The following is a 23353-nucleotide window of genomic DNA, read 5'->3' on the forward strand; positions in this document are numbered from 1 at the left end:
CCCTACTAACAAGATCAGCTCAGCATGTACAACAGATCATACACATGTTGATGGTTCTATGGGGTTATCTGCTGGTGTTTCACCTCCACAGCAAAAACACAGAGATGCTCAATTACAAAATAGCCCTGATACTAGGAACAAGCTCAAAATTTGCTGGCCACCGGAAAGCAAAGGGACCAAGCATAGCCTTATTTCACAAAGTAATTCCTCAACCTCAGGAAGGAAAACAGGCTGGTCAAATTGCAACCAATCTTCTGCAAAGTTTAGCACCAGAAATGCTCCTGGAAAGAATAGATTTATTTCTGGAATGGATGAATTGGACAAATCAGTTCAGTTATCACCTTGTGACATGGCAAACATGTTCTCCGATCCTTCCACAATAAAAGGTGGAGTTAAAGCCCCACAATCAAAAACCAGTAATACACCTCTCACAGAAGGTTCAAAACCATTACAAAAGACCACAGATTCATCTGGCCAATTTGGAACAAAAGGTAGAGTTCCAAAGGGTCAGATAGTGACAAGAAAAGATCTGAATCATGTTACCTTAAGATCAGATTCAGTGACAGAACAACAAACTTTGGCAGAAGATAGGAAAATTGATAGGTTTGTTTCAAATTTTAACACAGATGAGAAAAATAACATGGAGATCAGCAGGGATGAATTTGAAAGCAGTACCAAGGCCTTCGATGAACCTGTGTCTGTAGTTCTCAGTGGTAATATAATGGCAGCAAATAAAGAAACGGCAACTTTAAAATCAGGAAAAGACACAGAGGAATCATCATTGGATGATACCATACACAATGCATATGGCAATGATTCTGAAGCTTCAGATGGACAAATGGAAGATGATTTACATCCAAACGGAATACAGGATATCGTCTCTCCTGTGCAAAGCAATCTGAATGAAAACACATTGGCAGATGTGGAACATATCAGTGAGCTGAAAACAATTCCAAACCATGATGAACTGCAGGGAATTTACATAACAGAAAATGAAAAAGAAACATTCAAACCATGTAGTGAATCTTGTGATTTGGAGCAGATTGAAGAGAGGAAAAACAAGGAGGTTATTGTGGTAGAGACTAACACCAATGTTATAAACTCTAAAAATCAAGAACCCACAGAAATAATTAGAGATGAATCTAAATACCCTGATATGCCTCCAAAGACTGATGAGAAATTCAGCATGATAGTTGCTGACAAAAAGGCCATAGATAAAGCAAATAAAGGGTCTTTCTCTAAGGGTAAAAGTCCTCTTTCTAAACTCTTTTCATCAGGTTCAAAAGAGAAAGAGCACAAGGGAGAGACAAAAATGGAAAGTAAAAGACTTGATGCCAAACCTAGAAATTTATTGAGTAGACTCTTGTCGTCCACTGAAACCGAGTCAGACCTAAAGAAAACACCAGAAATCAAAACAGAAACAGCATGTGAGAAGGTAAAAGAGAAAGTTCGAGTTACATACGAGGATATGAACACTGCATTGTCTCAGGACAATTTTGCTGTATCTCCCCTGACTAAGATCATCTCTCAAAACGCAGCTCAGGATCCCATACAAGGAACACAAAACTCACGCAGTGATGCTCCAGAAGAACTTAATGCAACCAAGAGCAGTGCAAATCACATTTCATTGCCTAGTAGAACCTCTGCGGAGGAGACATTGCCATCAACCGACCTTGATCCAGCTGAACAACTCAAGCCCCTTGCTGGTGGTTTTGGGGAAATTGATAGCAATGAGACATTTATGTCTTCACAAGAAATCATTCATGTAGAACGCACTTCTCCAGATTGTCCAAAACCATCAAGTATTGAGGGCAACCTGAACACCTCTTTCCCTCATTTTGAAGAGATTGGCTTTCCTGATTCAGCTGAAGTGTTTTCATCTCAAGTCACGATCCCCAACACCGATGTCATGGTTTTTTCAGATTCAGATACACTTAATTTAACAAACAGTGGCACATTGGCAGAAATTATGCATTTTGAAACACCATCAATGACAACTCCAACTGATATAGAAAGCTCTTGTATTCGGGGAGACCCATTTGGAGAAAAAACACAGGGAGAAAATGGAAGTGTAGAGTCAATAATAATTCCTTCTGTGAATTTGAATGAAGAGACTCTTGATATTTTTGGTTTATCAGAGTCAAACATTGAGGCAACTTCATATGGCTTTGAAAAAACCCTGATTGTAGTCAATGAAACCAGTATTTCCTCAGAAATGACTGACAACCTCTTTGGAGTGTCCAATGTGCAAGTACAAGCTGTGGATATCTTTGCAGGAGACAATACGCTTATGGCCTCTGACCAAATGTCCACTAATTTCTTTGATATTATGACAAACAGCCAGAGTCAAAGCCAAAACCCTTGTGAGGGAACTGGAAATGGTGAAACTGCTCCAAATGGAGCTCTGGACATGATAAGTTCTGAGAGTGTCACATCAACACTGTCAGATACTTCATATATGTTCAATCAGAAAACCTCTGACCTTGAACCGGAAAATCTAATTAAAAGTGAGGTTAATTATGTTCTTGATGGCAAGAGCAATCCATCAGATTCTAATCTGTCTGATGTAAAAATTTCTGACCAGGAAATAATTCAGTCAAGTCAAATGGAGGCTTTCGATTTGTTCAATTCCGTGCAAGATTCACCCCCAGTTGGGTTCAGTCAAAGAAGTGCAGATATTTTTTCTGATCCTTTCCAGAATGACATCTTTGCTAATTCAACTGACAGCCCAGACACAAATACATTCAGTGTGGAAACAACACTAACAACTGCAAACCTATTTGTTGATTTCACTGGCTTAGAGAGTCACAGTGAGGCTGCAGAGGCAAAAGAGAGCATCTTATTTCAAGATGACATATTCTCATCCATTCCTGCCATGCCTCTTGAACCAACACAGGATATTTCCAATCCACTAGATCCAAAAAACGCCAACACAAATGTTGTGCAGCCACAAAGTGCTGAAAATGATTGGATGTCTGATTTATTGGGTTAATGCAGCTTCCTCAACCCAGCTCCATTAACAAAATCCAATACAATAAATATAAATAATAAGATTATTATCTTTAAAGGAATAGCTCACTGACTATCTTTCTTTTGTGGAAAAAGGAAATGCTTTGATGAATATCACAGTCCATCTTTTCAATACAATGGGAGTGAATAGTTCCTCACTTTAAATGTATTACAAAATTTGGTTTTGATGAACTGTAAGTTAAATAAGTAGGTTTTATTGAATAGACTTATTATTCTGTACATTTCACTAAATGTATTACTGAAATTTGATTGATTAATCAATGTATATTATGTTCATATATCAGTGCCGATATCTAATGTGGTTTTACTTAAACTTTATTTAAATTTTCAGATTTTAATCATGTACAAATGCAAACGCTGGCCAAGTAAACAGAAAGTTATTGCAGCAAGACGGTCGGTAAATGTATTGAAGTATTACTGCATTGTGATTCTAAAAAGGTGCAGTTAAATGAGACAAATTACTGATTTTTATTTAGAATCACTAGTTGCATGGAATAAGGAAAAATAACTTGATTTATCCAACAAAATTCACTTCAGTAATCTATAGTCTTAATATAATCCACAGAATGTATGCATAAAAGGATATAAGACTTATTTTCACCTCATGTTGAGGTTGATTAGAAAGCAATGCTATGATGGCCATGTTAATTTATTGATTTATTAATTTAGTGTCTATGAAGCATTGGTGTCTTTATTGTATCAAAGTATCAAAGATTATTTGGGTTAATAAAACTTAATTCACAAGGAGGTTTATTGCATATTATTTTATGGTTTAGAACATTTATATTTTAGAATGTATACATAACTGTATAAAAATAACAGTATACAAATAATCTACAAATCTTCCAAACTGTTGAAGGGCAAATAAACAGTTATTATAATACTAATGCTAATATCAAAACACTATAAAATCTTAACAGCAATACAATAAAAGAATAAACACCACTTGCAAGAAGTTAAGGGATTATAATTTGGTTGCTTGGACGTCTTTACAATCCCCAGTGGTGTGATTTGTGATTTTCGGTTTCCTTTGGGAGAAATACAGGGATAGAGTGTTGTTTTCTCTTCACAAAAAGATAATATTATGTTTTTAAATAGTACATAATAAAGGTCATACAATTAATGGACATTAGGAAATTAAGAAACTGCTTTATATAAACCACATTAAACAGAATTTAACCAGTTTTAGGAAAACATCTCTACAGTATGTCTCAGTGTAACAGTCCATGCCTTCGGCCTCCTCTGTGCAATCAGGCAGCTTAGTGCATCTGGTCTCAGGCAGCAAGGAGCCCATTGCCCAATTTGCTAGTGCTAGTCTGCTGAAACACCACAGTAGGTATAGAAAAGTGGTAGAACTCCAGCAAGTTCAGCACAGGAGTCAATATACTTGCAACTCGAGTAGCTGTGATACAAGTAACAAGTAATTATTATATTATAAATATTATATTATTATATGCATTTGAAAGCATTCAGTCATTTGTTGTATTTGTGATTTAGTTAAATTCTATAATAGGCCTACCTGAAAAAATATTATTCATGTGCAGTTTATTTTTTGGCATTTTGTCCAATAGGCCTACTGACAATTTCTGCCAGTTTCACTGTCAATTTCTTGCATTCATATGGTCAATGTCAATTTCCGGAAATAAAGGTTCAGACTCGCCCGGACATGTCTGAATATGTTGCGCTCGTGCTGGACTTCTCGTGTGCTCGAGATGCGCAGCGTTCGCGACACCTGCATGTCACCTTTAAAATTGAGTGACAGTCAAATGCAACATGAAGAAGGCGCAATTTAAAGATTCATTTTATCTAGCCAAGTTTATACGATGATGTGTAAATGTCGCAGATTCTGTCTTATTTAAGCTGTCTTAATTACAATTTTAGAAAAGTTCTGAAAAAAATCTGTCTTTATCTTCATGCAATACTGTCAATGAGAATATTTCAACGGTATAATAAAAATCTATTTTAAAACCGATGTATATAGTGAAACCTTGAAACAGTTATATCGCTACTGCCTACATGACAGGAAAATTGCGATATTAATTTTTTGAATTAGTAGATGGATGAGGCATTTTGACTCTCTAGTCAGTCCCCGCTTTACATTAGCTGCACATCTGATTGCCAGGTGTTTTGACCGTAGTGGAGACCGGGGATGGTTGTAACAATTTTGACCTTTCTGTCTATATCTTGTAGTAGGCCCCTACTTTGAAGTCAGTGTGTTCAAAATCTGATCCGAACTAGTTACAAGTGTCTATTTTCACAATAACAGAGGGGGGGATGGTAATCAGAATCAGATGACAAGGTGAAATGTGTTTTATGATAACAATTAATGTATTTATCATGTAGGCCTAAATACATATACACTCTATTTTCGGCGATTTAAGTCAGTAAGTAAATTGTTGTACTTGATCCCATTGCGCCCGGGTCATCTGTAGCCTACCCTTTGACCCAACCTGACGGCGGGATTGGTGCGAGACCATACGAAATAGCCAACTTGTAAATTGCAATGCAAGTATTAGGGCCAATAGTCCGTTTTAAAGTATAGCTAAAAGATGTAAACACTATGCGTGTAAACATGATTTTAGAGTGACGAAATCGATTAACATTTTCTGTGTAACGTTATATCCAATTTTACAACTACTACCATGATGATGTAATGTTGTAAACCCTAAATGACAGTAAAAATTACGATTAAAACCATTTTACATTAAGTTTTAAAAGAGCAATTAATGTTATGGCTTTTATAAAACTAGATTAGCATTTTTAAACCCCTCCAAAAATTGTCCCCATTCACTTTCATTATAGATGTATTTAACATAACCTTGATTTTTGCTTTTTGAAGACAAATTGGGACGAATCGAAACCTAGCAACATAGTAATGCACTGTCTGTCTGACTTTCTGTCTGCGAGGCCTGTGTAACCTTTACAAGTGTTTTAAACAAAGTCTTTCTTTCCAAAAAAGTAACCTTTCTAGTTATAAATGTAAGACTATTATCACCAAGGGTTTTCTTAAGGGATTTCTTGCAGCTAGCTTCTGGTGACTAAGATTAAGCATAAAAGATTATATATATTTTTTTTCATGATTTAATAATCTTGACAAAGAGCAACAGAAAACTTTTGTTAAAGCAACAGTGCACTGTTAGTCAGCATGAATATGGTTACTACACATCTGAATTTGCCTTTCTACTCATTCTACATTGCAATGTATGCATGACTAGCAAAACATCACGAGAAAGCCTTGAGTGCAAATGCAATAAAGTGAAAACTGAACTTAAGTAGCACTTGAAAACAAAAGCAGAGAAACAGCAGGAAAGATGCTGACAGTAAGAGTATTGTGTCACTCAGCATTGACTATCAATGTGTCCAATAAACTGGGGAAGTACCAGATTACAAGTCACTTTAAGGTGCAGTCACATAAAAACGGACAAAAATTTCATCATTTCAGTCTTTATTGATTATTATTAAAAAATAATGGGTACACATGCACTGAAAATCCCAAAAAGTGAAATACTATACAGTGTTCTACCACTGTCCTTAACACACCATATTGAGCGTGACAGTAATACCTCCATTGCTGTTGTGTCATGACAGTTCATTAGAGATCAGTGCAATAAAACCATGAAACAAAATTTAACACCACACTGAAATTATAAATGCTTTGAATTGAAACTATTTAGTTATTCCCCTAAAATGTTGCCAATCCCTCTGAAAAAGCTGCATTCATATGATTGGTGCCCTCCAGAACGCCATAAACTGCAGATAGAACAAAATATTAAACTGAGAGAAGCAGGAGCACAACGGTGGAATGAACTCTCCAGAACATGTAGAAACATTACCAAAGAGAAATGTATGAGTATTCTAAACAGGTCAGATTTCTTCAACGTGCTGACTTGAATTACTTCCAATGAAATCCAGAAAAGGGGGGCCAACCATTTGCGGACAAATAACAAAGAAAATAAAATCCTACTGTGACCTCTCTTCAACAGAGGTGAAAAGTGAAAGAGAATGAGATAAGGATGTGTCCGTAAAAAACGTAACCAGGTCAACAGCATTTTTTTTTTAAATAACCGTGTTTAGACTTTGATTTGACAGTCCATTAAAGGTATCTGAAATATTTGAAGATGATTACCAAAGTGATATGAATACAGTAAAGTGGCATACCATTGTATTGTGTTGCTACCCATATAATCACACATCTTAAACACAAACACACACTTAACGGACAAACATACCACTGGCATTCCTTCCAAGCATCGCCCCAACCAGTCCCGACAATGATGCTTTCAAATAAACAAGCAAGGCAGAAAAAGAAATGTACAAAAGTAAAAGAAACCCTCCACTGTTGATTCAGTAGAATTCAAATGTAGCAACAAAAACAAAACAAAAATTATATTATTCAAACATATTCTCAAGCCATGCTAATGATGATATTTTTTTAAGGGATTTCAATTACAGTTATTAATTTTCAGTCATGAAACCCTTTGGGCTAAGTGTTCAGTTTCCTAAAACCCATAACTAATATAACTGTGACCACAGAAATGCCAACAAAAAGACAGAAGACAAACCACCACGTCCACTCCATGTAAAGGCCAACTGTGAACGGTATGTATCCAGTTTATATTATTTATAAACAACACCAGTTCCATTATTTACATTCTTTTTTTTCTTGATCAAGTACTCATAAGATGCCCCACCCACATTCATTGTTGTATTCACACACACACACACACTGAATCAGACATCATTCTCCAGCTGAGAAAGATGATATTAAGTAGGAAGATGAAATGGACTTAAATATTTACAGAGACACAAACAGGGCCACAAATTTAAATCCAAATGATCCTATTGCTAATAACTTATATTGTCATGGTCTTAGTCAACAATACAAACCTTAACAAATTTTCACAGTGCTTGCAAGGTGAGCACTGTATAAAAATCCATCATACTTTTATTATTATTATTATTATTATTATTCTACGCTTTCCTGCAATTAATTCAGCTTCATGTATAGACTCTAGTCCAACTTTTTGTATATAATTTCAGATGTGCAAGGTATTTTTTATATTTTTGTTATAGACTTAATTTAATACTTTTTTTTTTTTTATTTAAAAGCTGATGTAATTTTTTTTCAATGTTGAAATTCTCTCGTACCGCAGCTTAATATACAGAGAACTACAAGTCCTTTGCAGGTTATTTCACCTAAAAGTGTATCACTGTGCCACTATAAAATCTTTCCTCTGTTTCAGCGGCCTGTCCAGGAAATATTGGACTAGACCAATAGTGTGAGTTTGGGGCAGGACTATCTGTTTGTACATGCAATGGAACACAGGGGGAGTTTTCTGGAATTTGATTGAAAACAGCAATTATTTTTGCAATTTCGCTTGTTGACACCAGTGGCACAGAAACTGAACACTTCAGCAATAATATAACATTTTTGAAATCCACCGTAGACAGATAGAATGTTCAGAATTAAAAATCTGACTGCCAATGATTGTCTTAACAGCTTGTTTGCATGAAACTGGTTTTCTTCTTTCTTTTTATAATTTCACAAAACTTTTATTTGCTGCCTTGCAAGCACTGGCTATTCTGTCCAAAATGGCAATCTATTTATGTAACACTATCCCACACAGTTGCCACTATTTCCTAATTGATATGCATGAAAATAAAACTTCTAATATAACGCTTGATCCACAAAATTGCTTATATAATTTCCCAATATAAAATGAAACAATTGCAAGAGAATTTTGAAGAGAAACTTTTTTGGATGTTTGGCATATACATCTAGAGGGAGAAATTAATTTGATAAACACTGAATACTTTAATTCTTGTTGTTAATCTTCTTAAGGAGACAAGCTCATTGCCATATTTCATGTACATCAACTGTAACTTTTGTTTTGATGTAAGGCCCATATATCAAATACAAGTCAGTGAAAAATGGTCAGCATATCTTTTATAAGTCAAAATCTTTCATGCAGTTTGGCATTAGCCCATGCAGAAGGACAGGAATGCATCCTTATAGTGAGAGCAGCTGACAGTATGGTGCAGTGCACAGGTGTCTCAACAGAATTACTGGTGGTGAAGCTTCAAGTCTTTTCTGAGGGAGTAGTAGGACTGATGACTTGCCATAGTAACTGGATAATGCGTAAAACTAAGATCCAAAATGACTGACCACACTGCAGAGTGGTATTGAACAGCTGACTTTATAAGTGTCAACATGCACTGTGTGCGAGTCTCTTAAATGCTACTGATGACAATCCTCCCCAGAGCATTCTCCATTGACGTACATAGGACACATAGTCACTCATTCATTTCACAGATGAGATCCACAGATACCATCTACCTACAGTTGTAAGTACAGTAGTACAACCAAAAATAAGGCATTTTTTTATATCTACCAGTATAAAGAGTTGGTTCAGATTGTGCAAATGTTTAAAGCAACAGAAAATAACATACATGAATACTGTAAACATCTGAGGTGTGCTTTATGAAGATCTCGTCTGCAGTCCCCATTTGTTAATCCTATGTGGTGTCAAGTTCCTTCTGTCTCTTTGGCAGTAGTGGTTTCTTTAGGCCAATGAAAGCATTTACAATGCACTCTTGTACAGAGCAGTCTGTGTTTTACAGTTGCTGGTAATACTAGGTTTTAACTTATACTCAGCTGAGCAAATCCCATGAGTTTAACATCGTCTGGAATTTCAGAGCTGTCCACTCCTGATGCCTGAATAGAACAAAGATAAACAATATAAAACAACACTTCCAATGTATGAAGCCAACACATAGCAGCTCTGACCAAATGCTGTCGATTGGGCTAAACTGTTATTGAACCCGGAAAATTCCTTTAAGTATTTCTGTTTATAACGTTCATCAGTTATCAAATGGTTATTGAGAATTGGCTGTTGAGGATTACTACAATCTTGAAAAATCATTCCCATGAGGAGGGGGACACTTTCATATAAATAGTAATTATTCTACATGGAATGGAACCCAATCTGTAGCTGTAAATTACCTGGATTCATTCAGTTGCTTGCATCATAAAGATGTGTTGTTTCAAACAACAAGCAAGTTGTTCATTAAAGTCTATACTGCAAAAGCTTATGTTGATGAATGCATGTTCAATGTGTTTGCTGCTGTGTTTAGCGAAATATGCATAACCTACTAGTATGTACGCTTTCGCTACTCAGTACTGCTTAATGTGACTGACTTGTTAATTATGGCGCCATAATAAATATGCATTCACATGTAGTGTGAAACAAGCCTCATAGTTAAGTAACTTACCAGCTTAAAAGTGACATTTCCATGGGTTAGAGGATCATCAACAATCTTCTGCAAATTGGCTGCAACTATAAATATTAAAAGCACTTTTATAAGACAAATCCTAAATTTCCAACTTTTTACTGTCAACTTTAAGGGTATTTGCTAAAAAAGTAGCAACTTCTTTCATATTAGCTCGACAAACTCACCAATGACTAAGTCTCTTCCATCCACCAGTCCTGCAGACACAAGTTCCTGAGACACTCCATCAGCTGTGTCTGGATGGAGAGAGCATTAAATGATATACAGATTAGTTGTGACCTACATTAGAATTTGTCAAATCATTTACATATATCTAAGGAGCAGAGTTCTAGTGAACTGCACAAACCTCTCCCTGGCATGAATTCAAATCTGATATCATTCAGCTCTTTCTTTGTATTCCTGTTGTAAAACAAAGCATATAAAATAATTCAAAAGTAAAATTAACAAACTTTTGCTTTTGGCTGTAACAGACCTTAAACAAAATTACATTTTATATAACTGTTCATTTCAGCTAAATGAGCTAAATGAAGCACAACGTGGTGCATTTTTAAACAAGGTGTAATTGTTTAAAATATCCTTTGCTGCTATATATGTAATGAATTCTTGTTTACAGTGATACTTATCAGCAAGTCACTCAATGATGCCAAATACCTTAGTCTTAGGACCAGGCTAATAGGGGTCTTGGCTGAGTCCTGCCCTGTTGCAGTAGGTGCACCAACAGCCTGCAAAGACACAACAGCAAGATCTAAAAAGTTAACCTCAATTATGACCCGAGTTCACTTATAATTCACAGTGTTGATGCGGCTGCCAGACATTGGTGACTCCCTACAGTGAAGCTTACCTGGGAGCCTGGACAAGACGCTGATATTGTGGCAGTTTCATCAGTTACTTCAGAATGACCTGCAGTTGTTGCCTGCAGGAAGCTTGGCGGATTCCCTGAAAAGATCTTTGAGGACAGCAAAGACAAGATTTAGTGCACAATACTCTATACTCTTAAACTGTCATGGATTTGCTTGAGAATGTTTTTGGGGTAGATCAAGTGTAGTTTTAGGAATGGGGATTTAACTCTCACCTCTGCATTTTGCGTGGCTTCCTCCTTGACTCTTGGTGACTAAGAAAAGACAAACATACCCATTAAGACTTAAATGCTTTTTAAAACCTACTAGATTGGATTGTTCTAGAGTATTTTATTCATTCATTAACGTTAGCGACTGTGGATATTTCTATAATCTGCAACCCTCTTTGCAATGTATTAATTATCTGGTTTAATAACAGAATATTTTTAGTATGAGTGTGATAAAACTTCCTATTATGGGCATGTGAAGAGTTATTTTTTACAGCAGTCTACATTTTGTTAGAACACTAATATAATAATGGACAAAATATTTAAAGTACTTTGTAAAGGCAAAATATTCTGAATTGGCACCTTTAAAACACTTCTACTGTCTCTTTGACTGATGTTTTCATGTGTGCCTATATATATATATATATATATATATATATATATATATATATATATATATATATATATATATATATATATATATATATAGACACATACCTACCTACATACACACAGGCGGCCAAAAGTTTGGAATAATGTACAGATTTTGCTGTTTCGGAAGGAAATTGGTACTTTCATTCACCAAAGTGGCATTCAACTGATCACAAAACCATAGTGAGGACATTACTGATGTAAAAAACAGCACCATCACTATTTTAAAAAAGTAGTTTTTTTATCAAATCTGGACGGGCCCCATTTCCGGCAGCCATCAGTCCAACACTTTATCCTCAAGTAATCATGCTAAATCGCTAATTTGGTTCTAGAAAATCACTTGCCATTATATCAAACACAGCTGAAAGCTAATTTTATAAATGAAGCTTAACATTTTCCAGTCATATGTCATATGGTCAATGTTAGGTCAAAAATGGCAAAAAAGAAACAGCTTTCTCTAGAAATTCGTCAGTCAATCATTGATGAGGAATGAAGGAATACAATGCTTTAAATTGCCAAAAAACTGAAGATTTCACACAAAGGTGTACACTACAGTCTTCAAAGACAAAGGACAACTGGCTCTAACAAGGACAGAAAGAGACATGGAAGGCCAGATGTACAACTAAACAAGAGGATAAGTACATCAGAATCTCTAGTTTGAGAAATAGATGCCTCACATGTCCTCAGCTGACAGCTTCATTGAATTCTACCCGCTAAACACCAGTTTCATGTACAACAGTAAAGAGAAAACTCAGGGGTGCAGGCCTTATGGGAAGAATCGCAAAGGAAACGCCACTTTTGAAACAGAAAAACAAAAAGAAAAGGGTAGAATGGGCAAAGAAACACTTTGTCACTTTGAGAATGGACAACAAATAATTGGAAAAGAGTGTTATGTATCTTAACCCCATTGAGCTTTTTTGGGATCAGCTAGACCAGACATGGGCAACATATGGCCCGCGGCTCATTTATCGTAAAAGCGTTTTTATTTTTCATTTAATATTTCAGTTAATTTGCATTGATAGCTAATGCATCTCCACAAGCGTTTAGGGTTGCCAGATAAGAGATGCAACACCCCAGTTTGAGATTTATACTTGTGCAAAATGGAAATATTCTGCCTAATGTTATACTTATTTTGTGCAATCTGGCAACCATGCACACGAATGCGCTTTTTCTGTCGACGCTTTCCCCTTTGAACAAATGTAGCGATCTGTAGTGTACTATTCTGCTCAAGGAAAAGTGTGATACAGCTACTCTGTGTCCATTCTTGAGGCTGCTTGAGATGTTTGGTTCTACTTTGCAGGTAAACCTTCTCAGTGATTAAATTAAATATAAAAGTAGATCTTGGCATCATTGACATGCAAGCAAAAGCAAGCCAGAGACATATATGTATTTTTAATTTGTGCAATTTAGAAATGTTGAAGTCCCTTCACACCTGTATGTTAATTTAACTCTTGCAGTAATCATTTATCATAGTCATGCAGCCTGTGTTGTTCAGTTGTGTGCTGAAAGTCAAACCATCGAGGAGACCCGCATCATGACCCTTTTTTTTGTTTGTTTTAGCATGTAAACAGGTAATGTTTTAGAAAAAAATAAGTAAACTCACCCACTTTGCCCAAACATTAAAAGTTAAAAAAAAAAAACATTTTATTTTATTTTATTAAAACAGACCCCTGATGTAGAGAGTGTTAAATTGAATAATAAATTAACAGGGAAGTAGAGATGGTAAAATACATTTATAATCTCCACCTTTATTTAGTTTTTTAATGCCTGATAGAAAAGCATCTACCTTTGTAGCACAATACAATACTTTAGGCAATTGCAGAATAGTCCCATTAGTCACAGATACACTTCAGAAAATTGAGTACACAACTATTTCTGGGCTTAAAAGTTATAAAAACCTAATCAATGCAGAAAATTGTATCTAAAAAGGAATACAATGTGGCCCCCCATGCACTACTTAAAGCCCGATGTGGCCCCTTTACCAAAATAGTTGCCCATCCCTGAGCTAGACTGTGAGATGCGTAAGAAGTGCCCGACAAGACAGTCACATTTATGGCAAGTGCTACAGGAAGCATGGGGTAAAATGTATCTTGACAAACTGACAGCTAGAATTACCAAGGATCTGCAAAGCTGTCAATCTGCATGTGGAGGATTTTTTGATGAGAACACTTTGAAGTAGTTTAAGTAGTTAAAATAAGAGCATAAGAGCAGAATCTGTACATTATTCCAAACGTTTGGCTGCCAGTGTGTATATGTGTGTGCGTGTATATATACATTCACATACACACACACACACACACACACACACATATATTTATATATACATATATATACATATACAGAATATCCATATAGTCAGGGAACATGATTAATTGCATTAATTTTGTAACATGTTATTTTTAGTATAAATAATCACACTGAATAAACCTGTTTATTAAACTACAATTAAGAAACTGCCTTAATTGTAAACTTTCAATAAAGAACAATAAATATTTATTTTTTTAAATCTCAGATCAAAGTGATATTTCTGATCATTAAAATATTACACATTATTATTATAGATCGTTTACACATTATTATTATTATAGATCGGAGATGTGATTTGTGTAGTGGACGAGTGTTTACCCGTAAAGCAGCCACTGCAGCCTTGCCTTCCTCACTCTCCACATCTAGCTCATCATCACTCCATTCCCACTCTCCATCCTCAGTCTTGTGGAGACGCCCACTGGAGCCCGGAACCCTCCGCACCTGTTCACATACAAACGCACACATAAAAAAAAAAAAAGAATTATAAAAAAATTAAAAAACATTTAAGCACAACTGCTATATTTAAATTTCACATCACCAAGCGGTTGAAAGCATAAATATTAAATAATAGTCAGTACGGTCATTTTGTCACCCACCTTCCGTGCTCGCTCTCCTATTGTTGGTGCCCTCTCCAGCAACTTTTCTTTCAAGTATTCATTGTTCTGAAGAAATTTTAGGAAACATATTTGTTTTGTAACATGCTACATACAAGCCTGCCAGTGTACAACTGCAAACAAGGTCATGCACTTCTAAAAAGGACTTTGAGACACAAACATATACAATGCAATATTAGATACAATGTAAAAACAGCATCCTAAGTAGGTTGTAGTGCTGCACAGCAATGCTAAACAGGCTTCGCTATGCACAGACTACAGTGCCACTGAGCCATTAGGAATGAAAGATCTGCTGAGTCAGCATTGCATTGGTTAGAATGTGGGCTATATCCCATGAGAAAGAAATGGCCTTTATAAACCCTAATCCTGTGTATTTGTTGCCATAAACCAGCCATGCTGGCCCTGTGATTTGGGAATGTTTAGGTTACAGCTGCTTTAGCCAAAATAAATAATAAATGGCCAGCTGGCAGCAGTCATTACACAAAATGGACTACACCTTTGTGCGCTTAGATTACAAGTTGATGAACAGGTAACTGTAACTCCTAACCTCTTTTCTTGAAACTTTGCAACTTTGGGTTGTAGAATCTCACCTTGGCTTTTGTAAAGAACTTGTTTTTTAAAAGCTCAGCAGCTGTTGGCCTGTTAAAGAACACAGACATATTGTAAAAAAGAAAATTGTAAAAAGGAATATTCATAAAAAGTTTGCTATAATATTGCACTACCGTTTCTCTGGATCTTTCTGGAGGCACGAGGAGATCATCTTCCGAATGGATTTCCCATACTTTTTGACCATCTCTTTATCTGTAACTCCAGTCTCTAGACAAGGAGGGTCGTTCTGCAGGGTTAACATGAGAACCTAAAGCACCCAAAAAGTGGGAAGGGACGAAATGAAGGAAGACAACACAAATCACTACAATGGAATAAGTAACTACCAGCTGAACGACTTGAATGAGATTGCTGTTGGCAGGGTCCATGGCAGGTTCTGCAGTTTACCTTCATTGGAGGGTACTTGTGATATGGAGCGGCCCCAGTTGCCAGCTCTATAGCCGTAATTCCAAAACTCCAGATATCAGCTTTGAAATCATAGCCCCTAACCTGTGAGCACAGAAATCATGATGACCTTGTAATAAATACAGTCAGTTCATGTTCCCACAATATATTAAGATAATGTAGGAATATTTGTTACACTGTTCAACACAAACCTGTTCCATCACCTCTGGGGCCATCCAGCAGGGAGTTCCTACAAAAGTCTTCCTCACTTTGTTCCTAGTCATGTCTCCCCCAGTTGCTAAAAAGGCACTAACACCAAAGTCTTTGAGAAAAGCAGACAATAAATCGATCAATCTTCTGGTTCAGACCCGTATCAATGTAGTTTGTATACTCTGTTCTTTAGAGTATACAGTGGCCAGCAACATAAACAACATTAAATGCAATAATTCACCCAAGAATGAACATTCTGTCATCCTTTACTTACTTTCTCCCATGGAACACAAAAGGAGATTTAGATAGGAAAGCAATATCAGTCACCATTCACTTTCATTACATGTTTTCACTGACAGTGACATGGCACATTCTAAAATTAGAAACAACTGTTTTCAATGAAGATACACACACCGCCACTCGCCGTCTGTTGGCGCCGCCCAGCTATGACTCTGGAGTTGCTCAAATTTCTGCTGCACCATGGAGCGCAACTCCCATATTTTCCATTAAATTGAACCCAAATCATTATCAAAGGACATAGATTATTTACAATAGCATTGTTCATTCTTGAACAAGAGAAAACTTTGGTAACTCCTGTGTGTACTGTCTGCAACCTGAACCGAATCGACATGCCCCATGTGACGATTCTCATCCAGTGTGCGACCGCCTTAAGGCTGTGATCTTGCCAAAAATCTCCTTTTGTGTTCCGCTGAACAAAAGTTTATACAGCTTTTACACTACAAGTAGGTGTGTAAATGACAGAATTTTCATTTTGGGGTGAACTATCACTTATTAAGATATTAAGTGTATTAAGTGTATTAAGATAAGAACATTCAGAATAAGCTGGAAAGATTTAATTAAATATTTCACATACTCTGCATTCTTAATTGAATCACAAAGATCAGAATAATGTAGTAATAAGATGCACTGAGAGAAAAAACTCCACCTGCAATTTGTACAGAGCCATCCTCTCCTAAAAGAATATTTCCTGCCTTAACATCCCTGTACAGAGAAAAGTCAATTTTAGTGCACAGGCACAGCAAACAAGAGCTCAAAAAGTTAAAGACCTCATGACATTGCTTGACAAACGCATTTATCTTTCCTTGGTTGAAGTATTTAATTATTAAAACAGGAAGATTGTATGGGACATATCGAATGCCTCATTCCTGGTTTAATATCAGTAGGCTTTAATTTTGTCACAGCCATTTATCGTGACTTGCCCAGTACTTGAAAGTCTGCAAGCAGTATTATGGGGAGGGAGATTAGAGAGCATTTGATTTGACAAAAGACTATTTGAAAAGCGCAACTCAGTTTAGGAGTACAGAAGCAAAAAGATTACTTTAAAGCTAACAGATATGGATTAAAGGCAACAAAGCTCCTTTTGATTTTGATTTCATGGGGTCTTTAAAGGGATAGTTCACCCAAAACTAAAAATTCTCTCATTATTTTCTCACCCACATGCCATCTCAGATGTGTGACTTTATTTATTCTGCAGAACACAAATATGTTTAGAAGAATATCTCAGATCAATACAAAGCAAGTGAAAGTTAGACAGAAATTCGCAGGTCCAAAAAGCACATACAGGCAGCATAAAGGTAATCCATATGACTCCAATGGTTTAATCTATGACTTCAGAAGGCATTACAATAGTTGTGTGTAAAAAAAAAAAAAAAAAAAAAAAAAAGTCAGTTTTGACTATAAATCTCCACATTCACGCCACATTCTTTAGCTTTTGTTTATTGGTGATACGCATTCTTCATGCATATACCGTATGGGGCTAGTCAAAGATGCAGATTCAGAAATAAAAAAAAAAATATCTTTCTCATCCACACCTAGCATATTGCTTCTGAAGACATGGATTTAAACACTGGAGTCTTATGGATTCATTTATGCTGCCTTTATGAACTTTTTGGAACCTTTAAGTTCTGGTCACCATTCACTTGCATTGTAGGGACCTGAGATATTCTTCTAAAAGTCTTTGTTTATGTTATGCAGAAGAAAGAAAGTCATACACATCTTGGATGTCTTGAGGGTGAGTAAATGAGAGAATTTTCATTTGTGGGTCAACTATTCCTAAAAGAATGGTAAATGCATGTTAAATTGGTTTCTCGACAGACGTGATTCCCTCTGGGTTGGGATTGAATTTTCATTGTGTTATCAAAGATTGTTATGTTCTTTACTATTTATTTCTAATATACAAAGGATTCAATCTCTGTCTAATAAGTTCACTGCAGCAAATACTCTTCTGGTGTGGAATGATGTTAGGAAATACTTAGCTATTCCAACTAAGTTATCTCTTAAATCTCCCACTGCGTTCAACCCTGATCTTCCCCTATCAGTACAGAGCATTGGGCTTCAGGCCTGGATGTCAAGTGGTGTGTTGGAGTTTGGCCATTTATTTAAAGATGGTAAAATTAAATAATTTCAGCAGTTAAGACAGGAATTTAATTTGCCCTTTAATGATTTTTATAAGTTTCAACTACAGCACTTTAGTCACAGATAAGAGAAGGTAACACATGATTTACTCTTACTGACGTAAACAGCTTTTTTCTTCATCTTAAGAGGAAGATCTCTGACTTATACTTATTGTAAATAAGTTATTGTAAATCATTAAAAAAAAAAGAAAATAAATGGTTAATGAAGCTAAACCTACATGCATGCAATTATAAACAACACCAAACAAGGTTCCAGTGACAGCATATACATATACCTGTGAATCTGACCATTTTTGTGTAGATAATCCAGACCCTCTAGCACCTCTTTTAGTATAGTGGCAATACTGGCCTCATCCATCACACCTGATTTGTGCTCCCCTTTGGAAATTTTGTACTTAATAAAATCAAGAACTGAGCCTGTAAACAGAGATGAGTGGAAGGATGTTTTATTATAGTGCTTTATCCTAATACCCTTTTCCTATCCTGCATTCAACATGTTTATTTATGTATATAATGGATGAAGAAACTAACCACCACTGAGCAACTTCATGACCAGCCAAAGCTCATCCTTAACCACAAAGGAGGTGTAATAAGACACAATATTTGGGTGATGGCACTGGCTCATTGCCTGGATCTCTTTCTAAAAAAAGAATGAAAGAAATGTTAGGAAGCAGTAAACGTTTACATCTAAACAGAAGTTTTTGAAAGGCAACACTGGCAAGTAATTGCGCTCATGACTGCTCAACCACAAACTTCAGGGATCAAATTAGTTCAAGATCTATAAAAAGGCACATGTTTACATCTATAAATAATAAATAATGACTAACTGCATTATTTCCAAAAATTCTTTAAATCTGTACACAAGGTTTCCACATATTTTTTCTAGTGAATATTCCATGATTTTTTTCAGACATTTGTCTATGATGGAGATTACATTAAAACAGATGAGCATAACCACAAAACAATTGGTTAAGACTTGGTCATGCGGTTTTAAGGCTGTATTGATTTCAGTGGTTTTCCATGACTCTGAACTTTGTTTTTGGTTCAATCTACTATACCTACACTTCATGATGATAAAAAAAATAGGCTACAGTACTTTAATCTTTAATGAGTCCTAGAATCTGAGATATCACTGACCCCTCAGTAACAGGCTAGAGTTTGACACAATCATTCTTGTAAAGAGTACATTATCCATCTAAAGATCACCGGACAACTAAACTGCCATCCATATATAACCAGTTCAAGCAGTAGCTCCACCCTAATCAGGTAATAATACCTTTTGGTGGAGTGGCTTATTTTATGACCAGTAAACAGACATTACCAGGAGCTCATCCATGCTGGTCTGGCATTTCTCCAGATTGATGCGTTTAATGGCCACTTTTTCCTTCCTGGGTTTGCAATACGCTGCTTGGACCACAGCTGTTGCTCCGCTTCCTAGGGATAAAAACATTAAGATACATTTTAGAAGGGGCATTGCTTCTACAATAAATAATATAAATAAGCTATTTAAATTTAACTTAAACAACGTGTGGGCATTTGTTTACATTTGTAATATTAAAGGGTTAGGGCATCATTTAATTACTTTCATGCTGTTCCAAACGCGTATGACTAACTTTCTTAAGTGGAACACAAAAGGAGATGATAGGTAGAATGTTACACTGAGTCACCATTCACTTTCATTGCATCTTTTTTTTCCATACAATGAAAGTAAACTGTGACAGCAGCTGCCATTCAGCCTCCTTTTGGAGAACATTTTACAGGTTTGAAACAAAATGAGGGTGAGTAAATGGTAGCATCATTTTTATTTTTGGATGAAATATTAAAGGAATAGTTAACCCACAAATGTAAATGTTCTCATCATTGAAGATTCATTTTAGATGAATATCTCAGCTTTGTAGGGCCATTCAATGCAAGTGAATGATGGTCAGAACTCTGAAGGTCAAAAAAGCACACAAAGGCCACATAAAAGTAACCCATCTGACTCTAGTGGTTAAATCCATATCTTCAGAAACGATATGATACATGTGGGTGAGATCAGTATATTTTTTTTTTTTACTATAAATCTCTACCTTAGATAAGCCCCAACTAATAGGTGGCGATATGCATGAAAAAACAAAAGAAGAAGAATGTGGAAGGGAAAGTGGAGATTCAAAGTAAAAAAAAAAAAGGACTTAAATATTGATTTGTTTTTTACACACACCAATCATATTTCTTCTGAAGACATGGATTAAACCACTGGAGTATTATGGATTGCTTTTATAAGCTTTTGGACCTTCAAAGTTCTGGCCAACACTCACATGAATGGGCCCCACAAAGCATTAATTTTCTTTCAAAAATCTTAATTTGTGTTCTGCCGAAGAAAGAAAGTCATACACATCTTGGATGACATGAGGGTGAGTAAATTATGAGAGAATATTAACTTTTGGATGAACTATCCCTTTAAGTCCTTAATGCTCTAACACCCAATTTTAATAAATTAAACTGAAGCTTTAAAATGTCTATTTCAGATTGTTCTAAAAGTCGAATAAATATGACCCACCTTGCAATTATATTCTAATTATCTTTTCAATTAATGACAAATGTATTTGTCAATAGAGGCTGAAAGATCACACACATAGTCATGGGACAAGCTTGACTATAATAATAATTACCACAATACTTGGATATAATAATAATCTTATTTGTATAAACGTTGCTTGATTAATTATGCGGCTTGATACCAGAGCAATGTAGGCGGAGTTTCAGTCTAACTAGGACAGGCGGCAAAGGCTGCCATTGTCTTACTAGCCAACTACACATGATATCAATTGTTATGGTTCTTTAAGCACTAAACCACCCATGTGTCATCTACATCATAATGAACCAGTAAGTCGTATGAGCCATTGTGTTGCATCGTTGCAGTATGCTGGCATGACGGGTAGCTAGCTAGCAAGGCTAGCGCCCTGAACACCGACAGAACACATCTTACAGGCGCTATGACTCAATTCCTGATGAAGATTTGAAATAACGGAGACCATTTGGGCTCCAGAGCTGTTAAGACCGATGTCTTATTCTTTATCGTTTCAGCTTTCGTGTGATCTGGAGGCTGATGTGTGGATAGAGTCAGCTCACCGATCACCTCCTGTAGCTCATAGTCATCCTTGTCGATAGACCAAGGTTGAGAGCTCGGGTCCTCGGACATGACTGCAGTCAGATAACGTGTGCCGTACGTTACGCTGCACGGTTTCACAGCTGCACGCCTAAAAACCTGAAAAACGGACAATCGACTGTGTTATATCCACTGTACTTATTTTGATCTTGCGAAACCTCTTTCAGTCTCAACAGCAAACTTTGCCAGCAGAGATGGTGACCCCGCCTTAGGCGGAAAAAGCTCTTCCTCGTGTCAAAATCTTGGAGGCAACCGAAATTGTGCGGCGTTACGCCACCTACCAGCCATGAGGGCGCGTCACCGGAGAGAACAGCATAGTTGAATGTGTTCTCACTGCTACTGTACAGTGTGCATCAGTGGGGTTCAAAAGTCTGAATGGAAAATGCTTCTGTTTTGCCTTTTTCACATTTTATATAGTTTAATATAGTAATTCGTTAGAAATTATATTGTCAGCGTAACCATTTGAGTGAAAAGATAATATGTAAATATTGTAATGGCAAATGTTTTTGAAAGAAGCACACTGAATTGCACTAATTGAAAAATAAACACAATGCATTTACAGTGCTTGCATTTGGAGGGGTAATCTCGGGATTATGCAAAATTCAGAATTAACTCCCTTTCAATTTTATGAGTTGGAATTTCAATTGAATTGGACAAGATTCACAGGAAGTTCAACTGGAAGTGGAATTGTATGAAGTGGAATTTACTGAATTACAATTCAAAGAAATTCAACACAGTCACACTACACAATTTCATTAGTTCAAGATTTTGTGACAAATATTTACCTTACTATAGTTCCCCAAGTATGCCTATTTATTCCTTAATATGTAGAATACAATTCTACTTCTAAAAAACTTCTATATCATTTCTCTCTCTAAAATAAATACATTTCCACATTGTTTTCAAAATGATGTGGATATATTGAAGCAAAATCTCAAGACATCAGCCAGGAAGTTATTGTTTTCATAGAACTTCTTAAAAAGAGATTCAGAATATTTGTTAAATATACTGAGCAAATTAGAGCATAGATGGAATTTGATTCCAAGCTTTTATTTCTTTCATCACATTCCAAGTGGGTCAGAAGTTTACATAGACTTTGTCAAACCATTTTTATTCATGGTATTTTTGATTCACAAAAGAACAACAAAAACATGCAATGACATTAAGTAATTTTACAATGCGATTACAATTTATTAATCAAAATGATTTCGTTACTTACATTCCACATGTTAAAAGCATATACTAGTCTGGTGCATTCCTGTCACGATTCCCTTGTTGTCTGCCCTGGGTTTCACTTGTCATTGTTAAATGTACTACACTTCCCAGAATCCACCGGCCATCACCACTGCCATTTTGTTCATTGTTCTCACCTGTGTCTAATTCAGTCATCACTCCCTGGTTATTTAAGCCCTGCTTTTTGTTCACTCCTTGTCGTTCGTTGAATGTTGTCAAGCCTGATCTGTGTTTCACTGCCTGAGTTCTTAGTTTATGTTTGTGTCCCCATCGAGAGTTTTTCCTTTGTGTTTGTTTTGTATTTTGTTAATATTAAAGAAGCCTGCATTTAGATCCTCTCTCCTCGCTGCCTCATTCGTAACAGAACGAACGAGCCTTCCTGCGGCTCCGCCCCCAGAGCCTTCCTGCGGCTCCGCCCCCAGAGCCTTCCTGCGGCTCCGCCCCCGAGCCTTCCTGCGGCTCCGCCCCAGAGCCTTCCAGGGCTCCGCCCCCAGAGCCTTCCAGGGCTCCGCCCCCAGAGCCTTCCAGGGCTTCGCTTCTGGAGCGTCCTACGGTGCCACCTCCGTCGGCTCCACTTCCAGAGCCTTCCTGGTCTCCGCCT

At 36.4% G+C, this 23353-nt stretch overlaps 1 protein-coding gene across 2 annotated transcripts; it reads right to left on the bottom strand.

The window, feature by feature from the left end:
* Nucleotides 1-6472: 6472 nt before the first annotated feature.
* Nucleotides 6473-21733, bottom strand: LOC127645034 (serine/threonine-protein kinase OSR1-like). 2 transcript variants are annotated; one of them, XM_052128538.1, is made up of 18 exons: nucleotides 21483-21733; nucleotides 19693-19805; nucleotides 18903-19011; nucleotides 18647-18788; nucleotides 16883-16938; nucleotides 15939-16048; nucleotides 15730-15831; nucleotides 15459-15592; nucleotides 15327-15375; nucleotides 14719-14784; nucleotides 14441-14563; nucleotides 11393-11431; nucleotides 11162-11266; nucleotides 10972-11042; nucleotides 10667-10719; nucleotides 10488-10556; nucleotides 10303-10367; nucleotides 6473-9745 (listed from the first exon to the last, which is right to left on the bottom strand). In XM_052128538.1, exons 1-18 carry the CDS (start codon nucleotides 21550-21552, stop codon nucleotides 9671-9673), a joined length of 1551 nt encoding a protein of 516 aa, XP_051984498.1. In that variant the 5' UTR covers nucleotides 21553-21733; the 3' UTR covers nucleotides 6473-9670. The 2 variants fall into 2 exon arrangements, with proteins under 2 accessions (XP_051984498.1, XP_051984499.1); XM_052128539.1 differs by lacking the exon at nucleotides 21483-21733 and adding an exon at nucleotides 21340-21455.
* Between the last annotated feature and the right edge of the window lie 1620 nt (nucleotides 21734-23353).

Source organism: Xyrauchen texanus, chromosome 6 (assembly GCF_025860055.1).
Source record: "Xyrauchen texanus isolate HMW12.3.18 chromosome 6, RBS_HiC_50CHRs, whole genome shotgun sequence".
Lineage (NCBI taxonomy): Eukaryota > Metazoa > Chordata > Actinopteri > Cypriniformes > Catostomidae > Xyrauchen > Xyrauchen texanus.

Bases quoted from the DNA above. Each gene is read 5' to 3' on its own strand.
- LOC127645034 (XM_052128538.1), bottom strand. From the start codon at position 21,552: ATGTCCGAGGACCCGAGCTCTCAACCTTGGTCTATCGACAAGGATGAC. The intron at 18,789-18,902 runs GTTAGTTTCTTC...CTCTGTTTACAG, and splicing joins CATGAAGTTGCTCAGTGGTG to GCTCAGTTCTTGATTTTATT. The intron at 15,593-15,729 runs GTAAACTGCAGA...TGGGTGCTTTAG, and splicing joins ACAAGTACCCTCCAATGAAG to GTTCTCATGTTAACCCTGCA.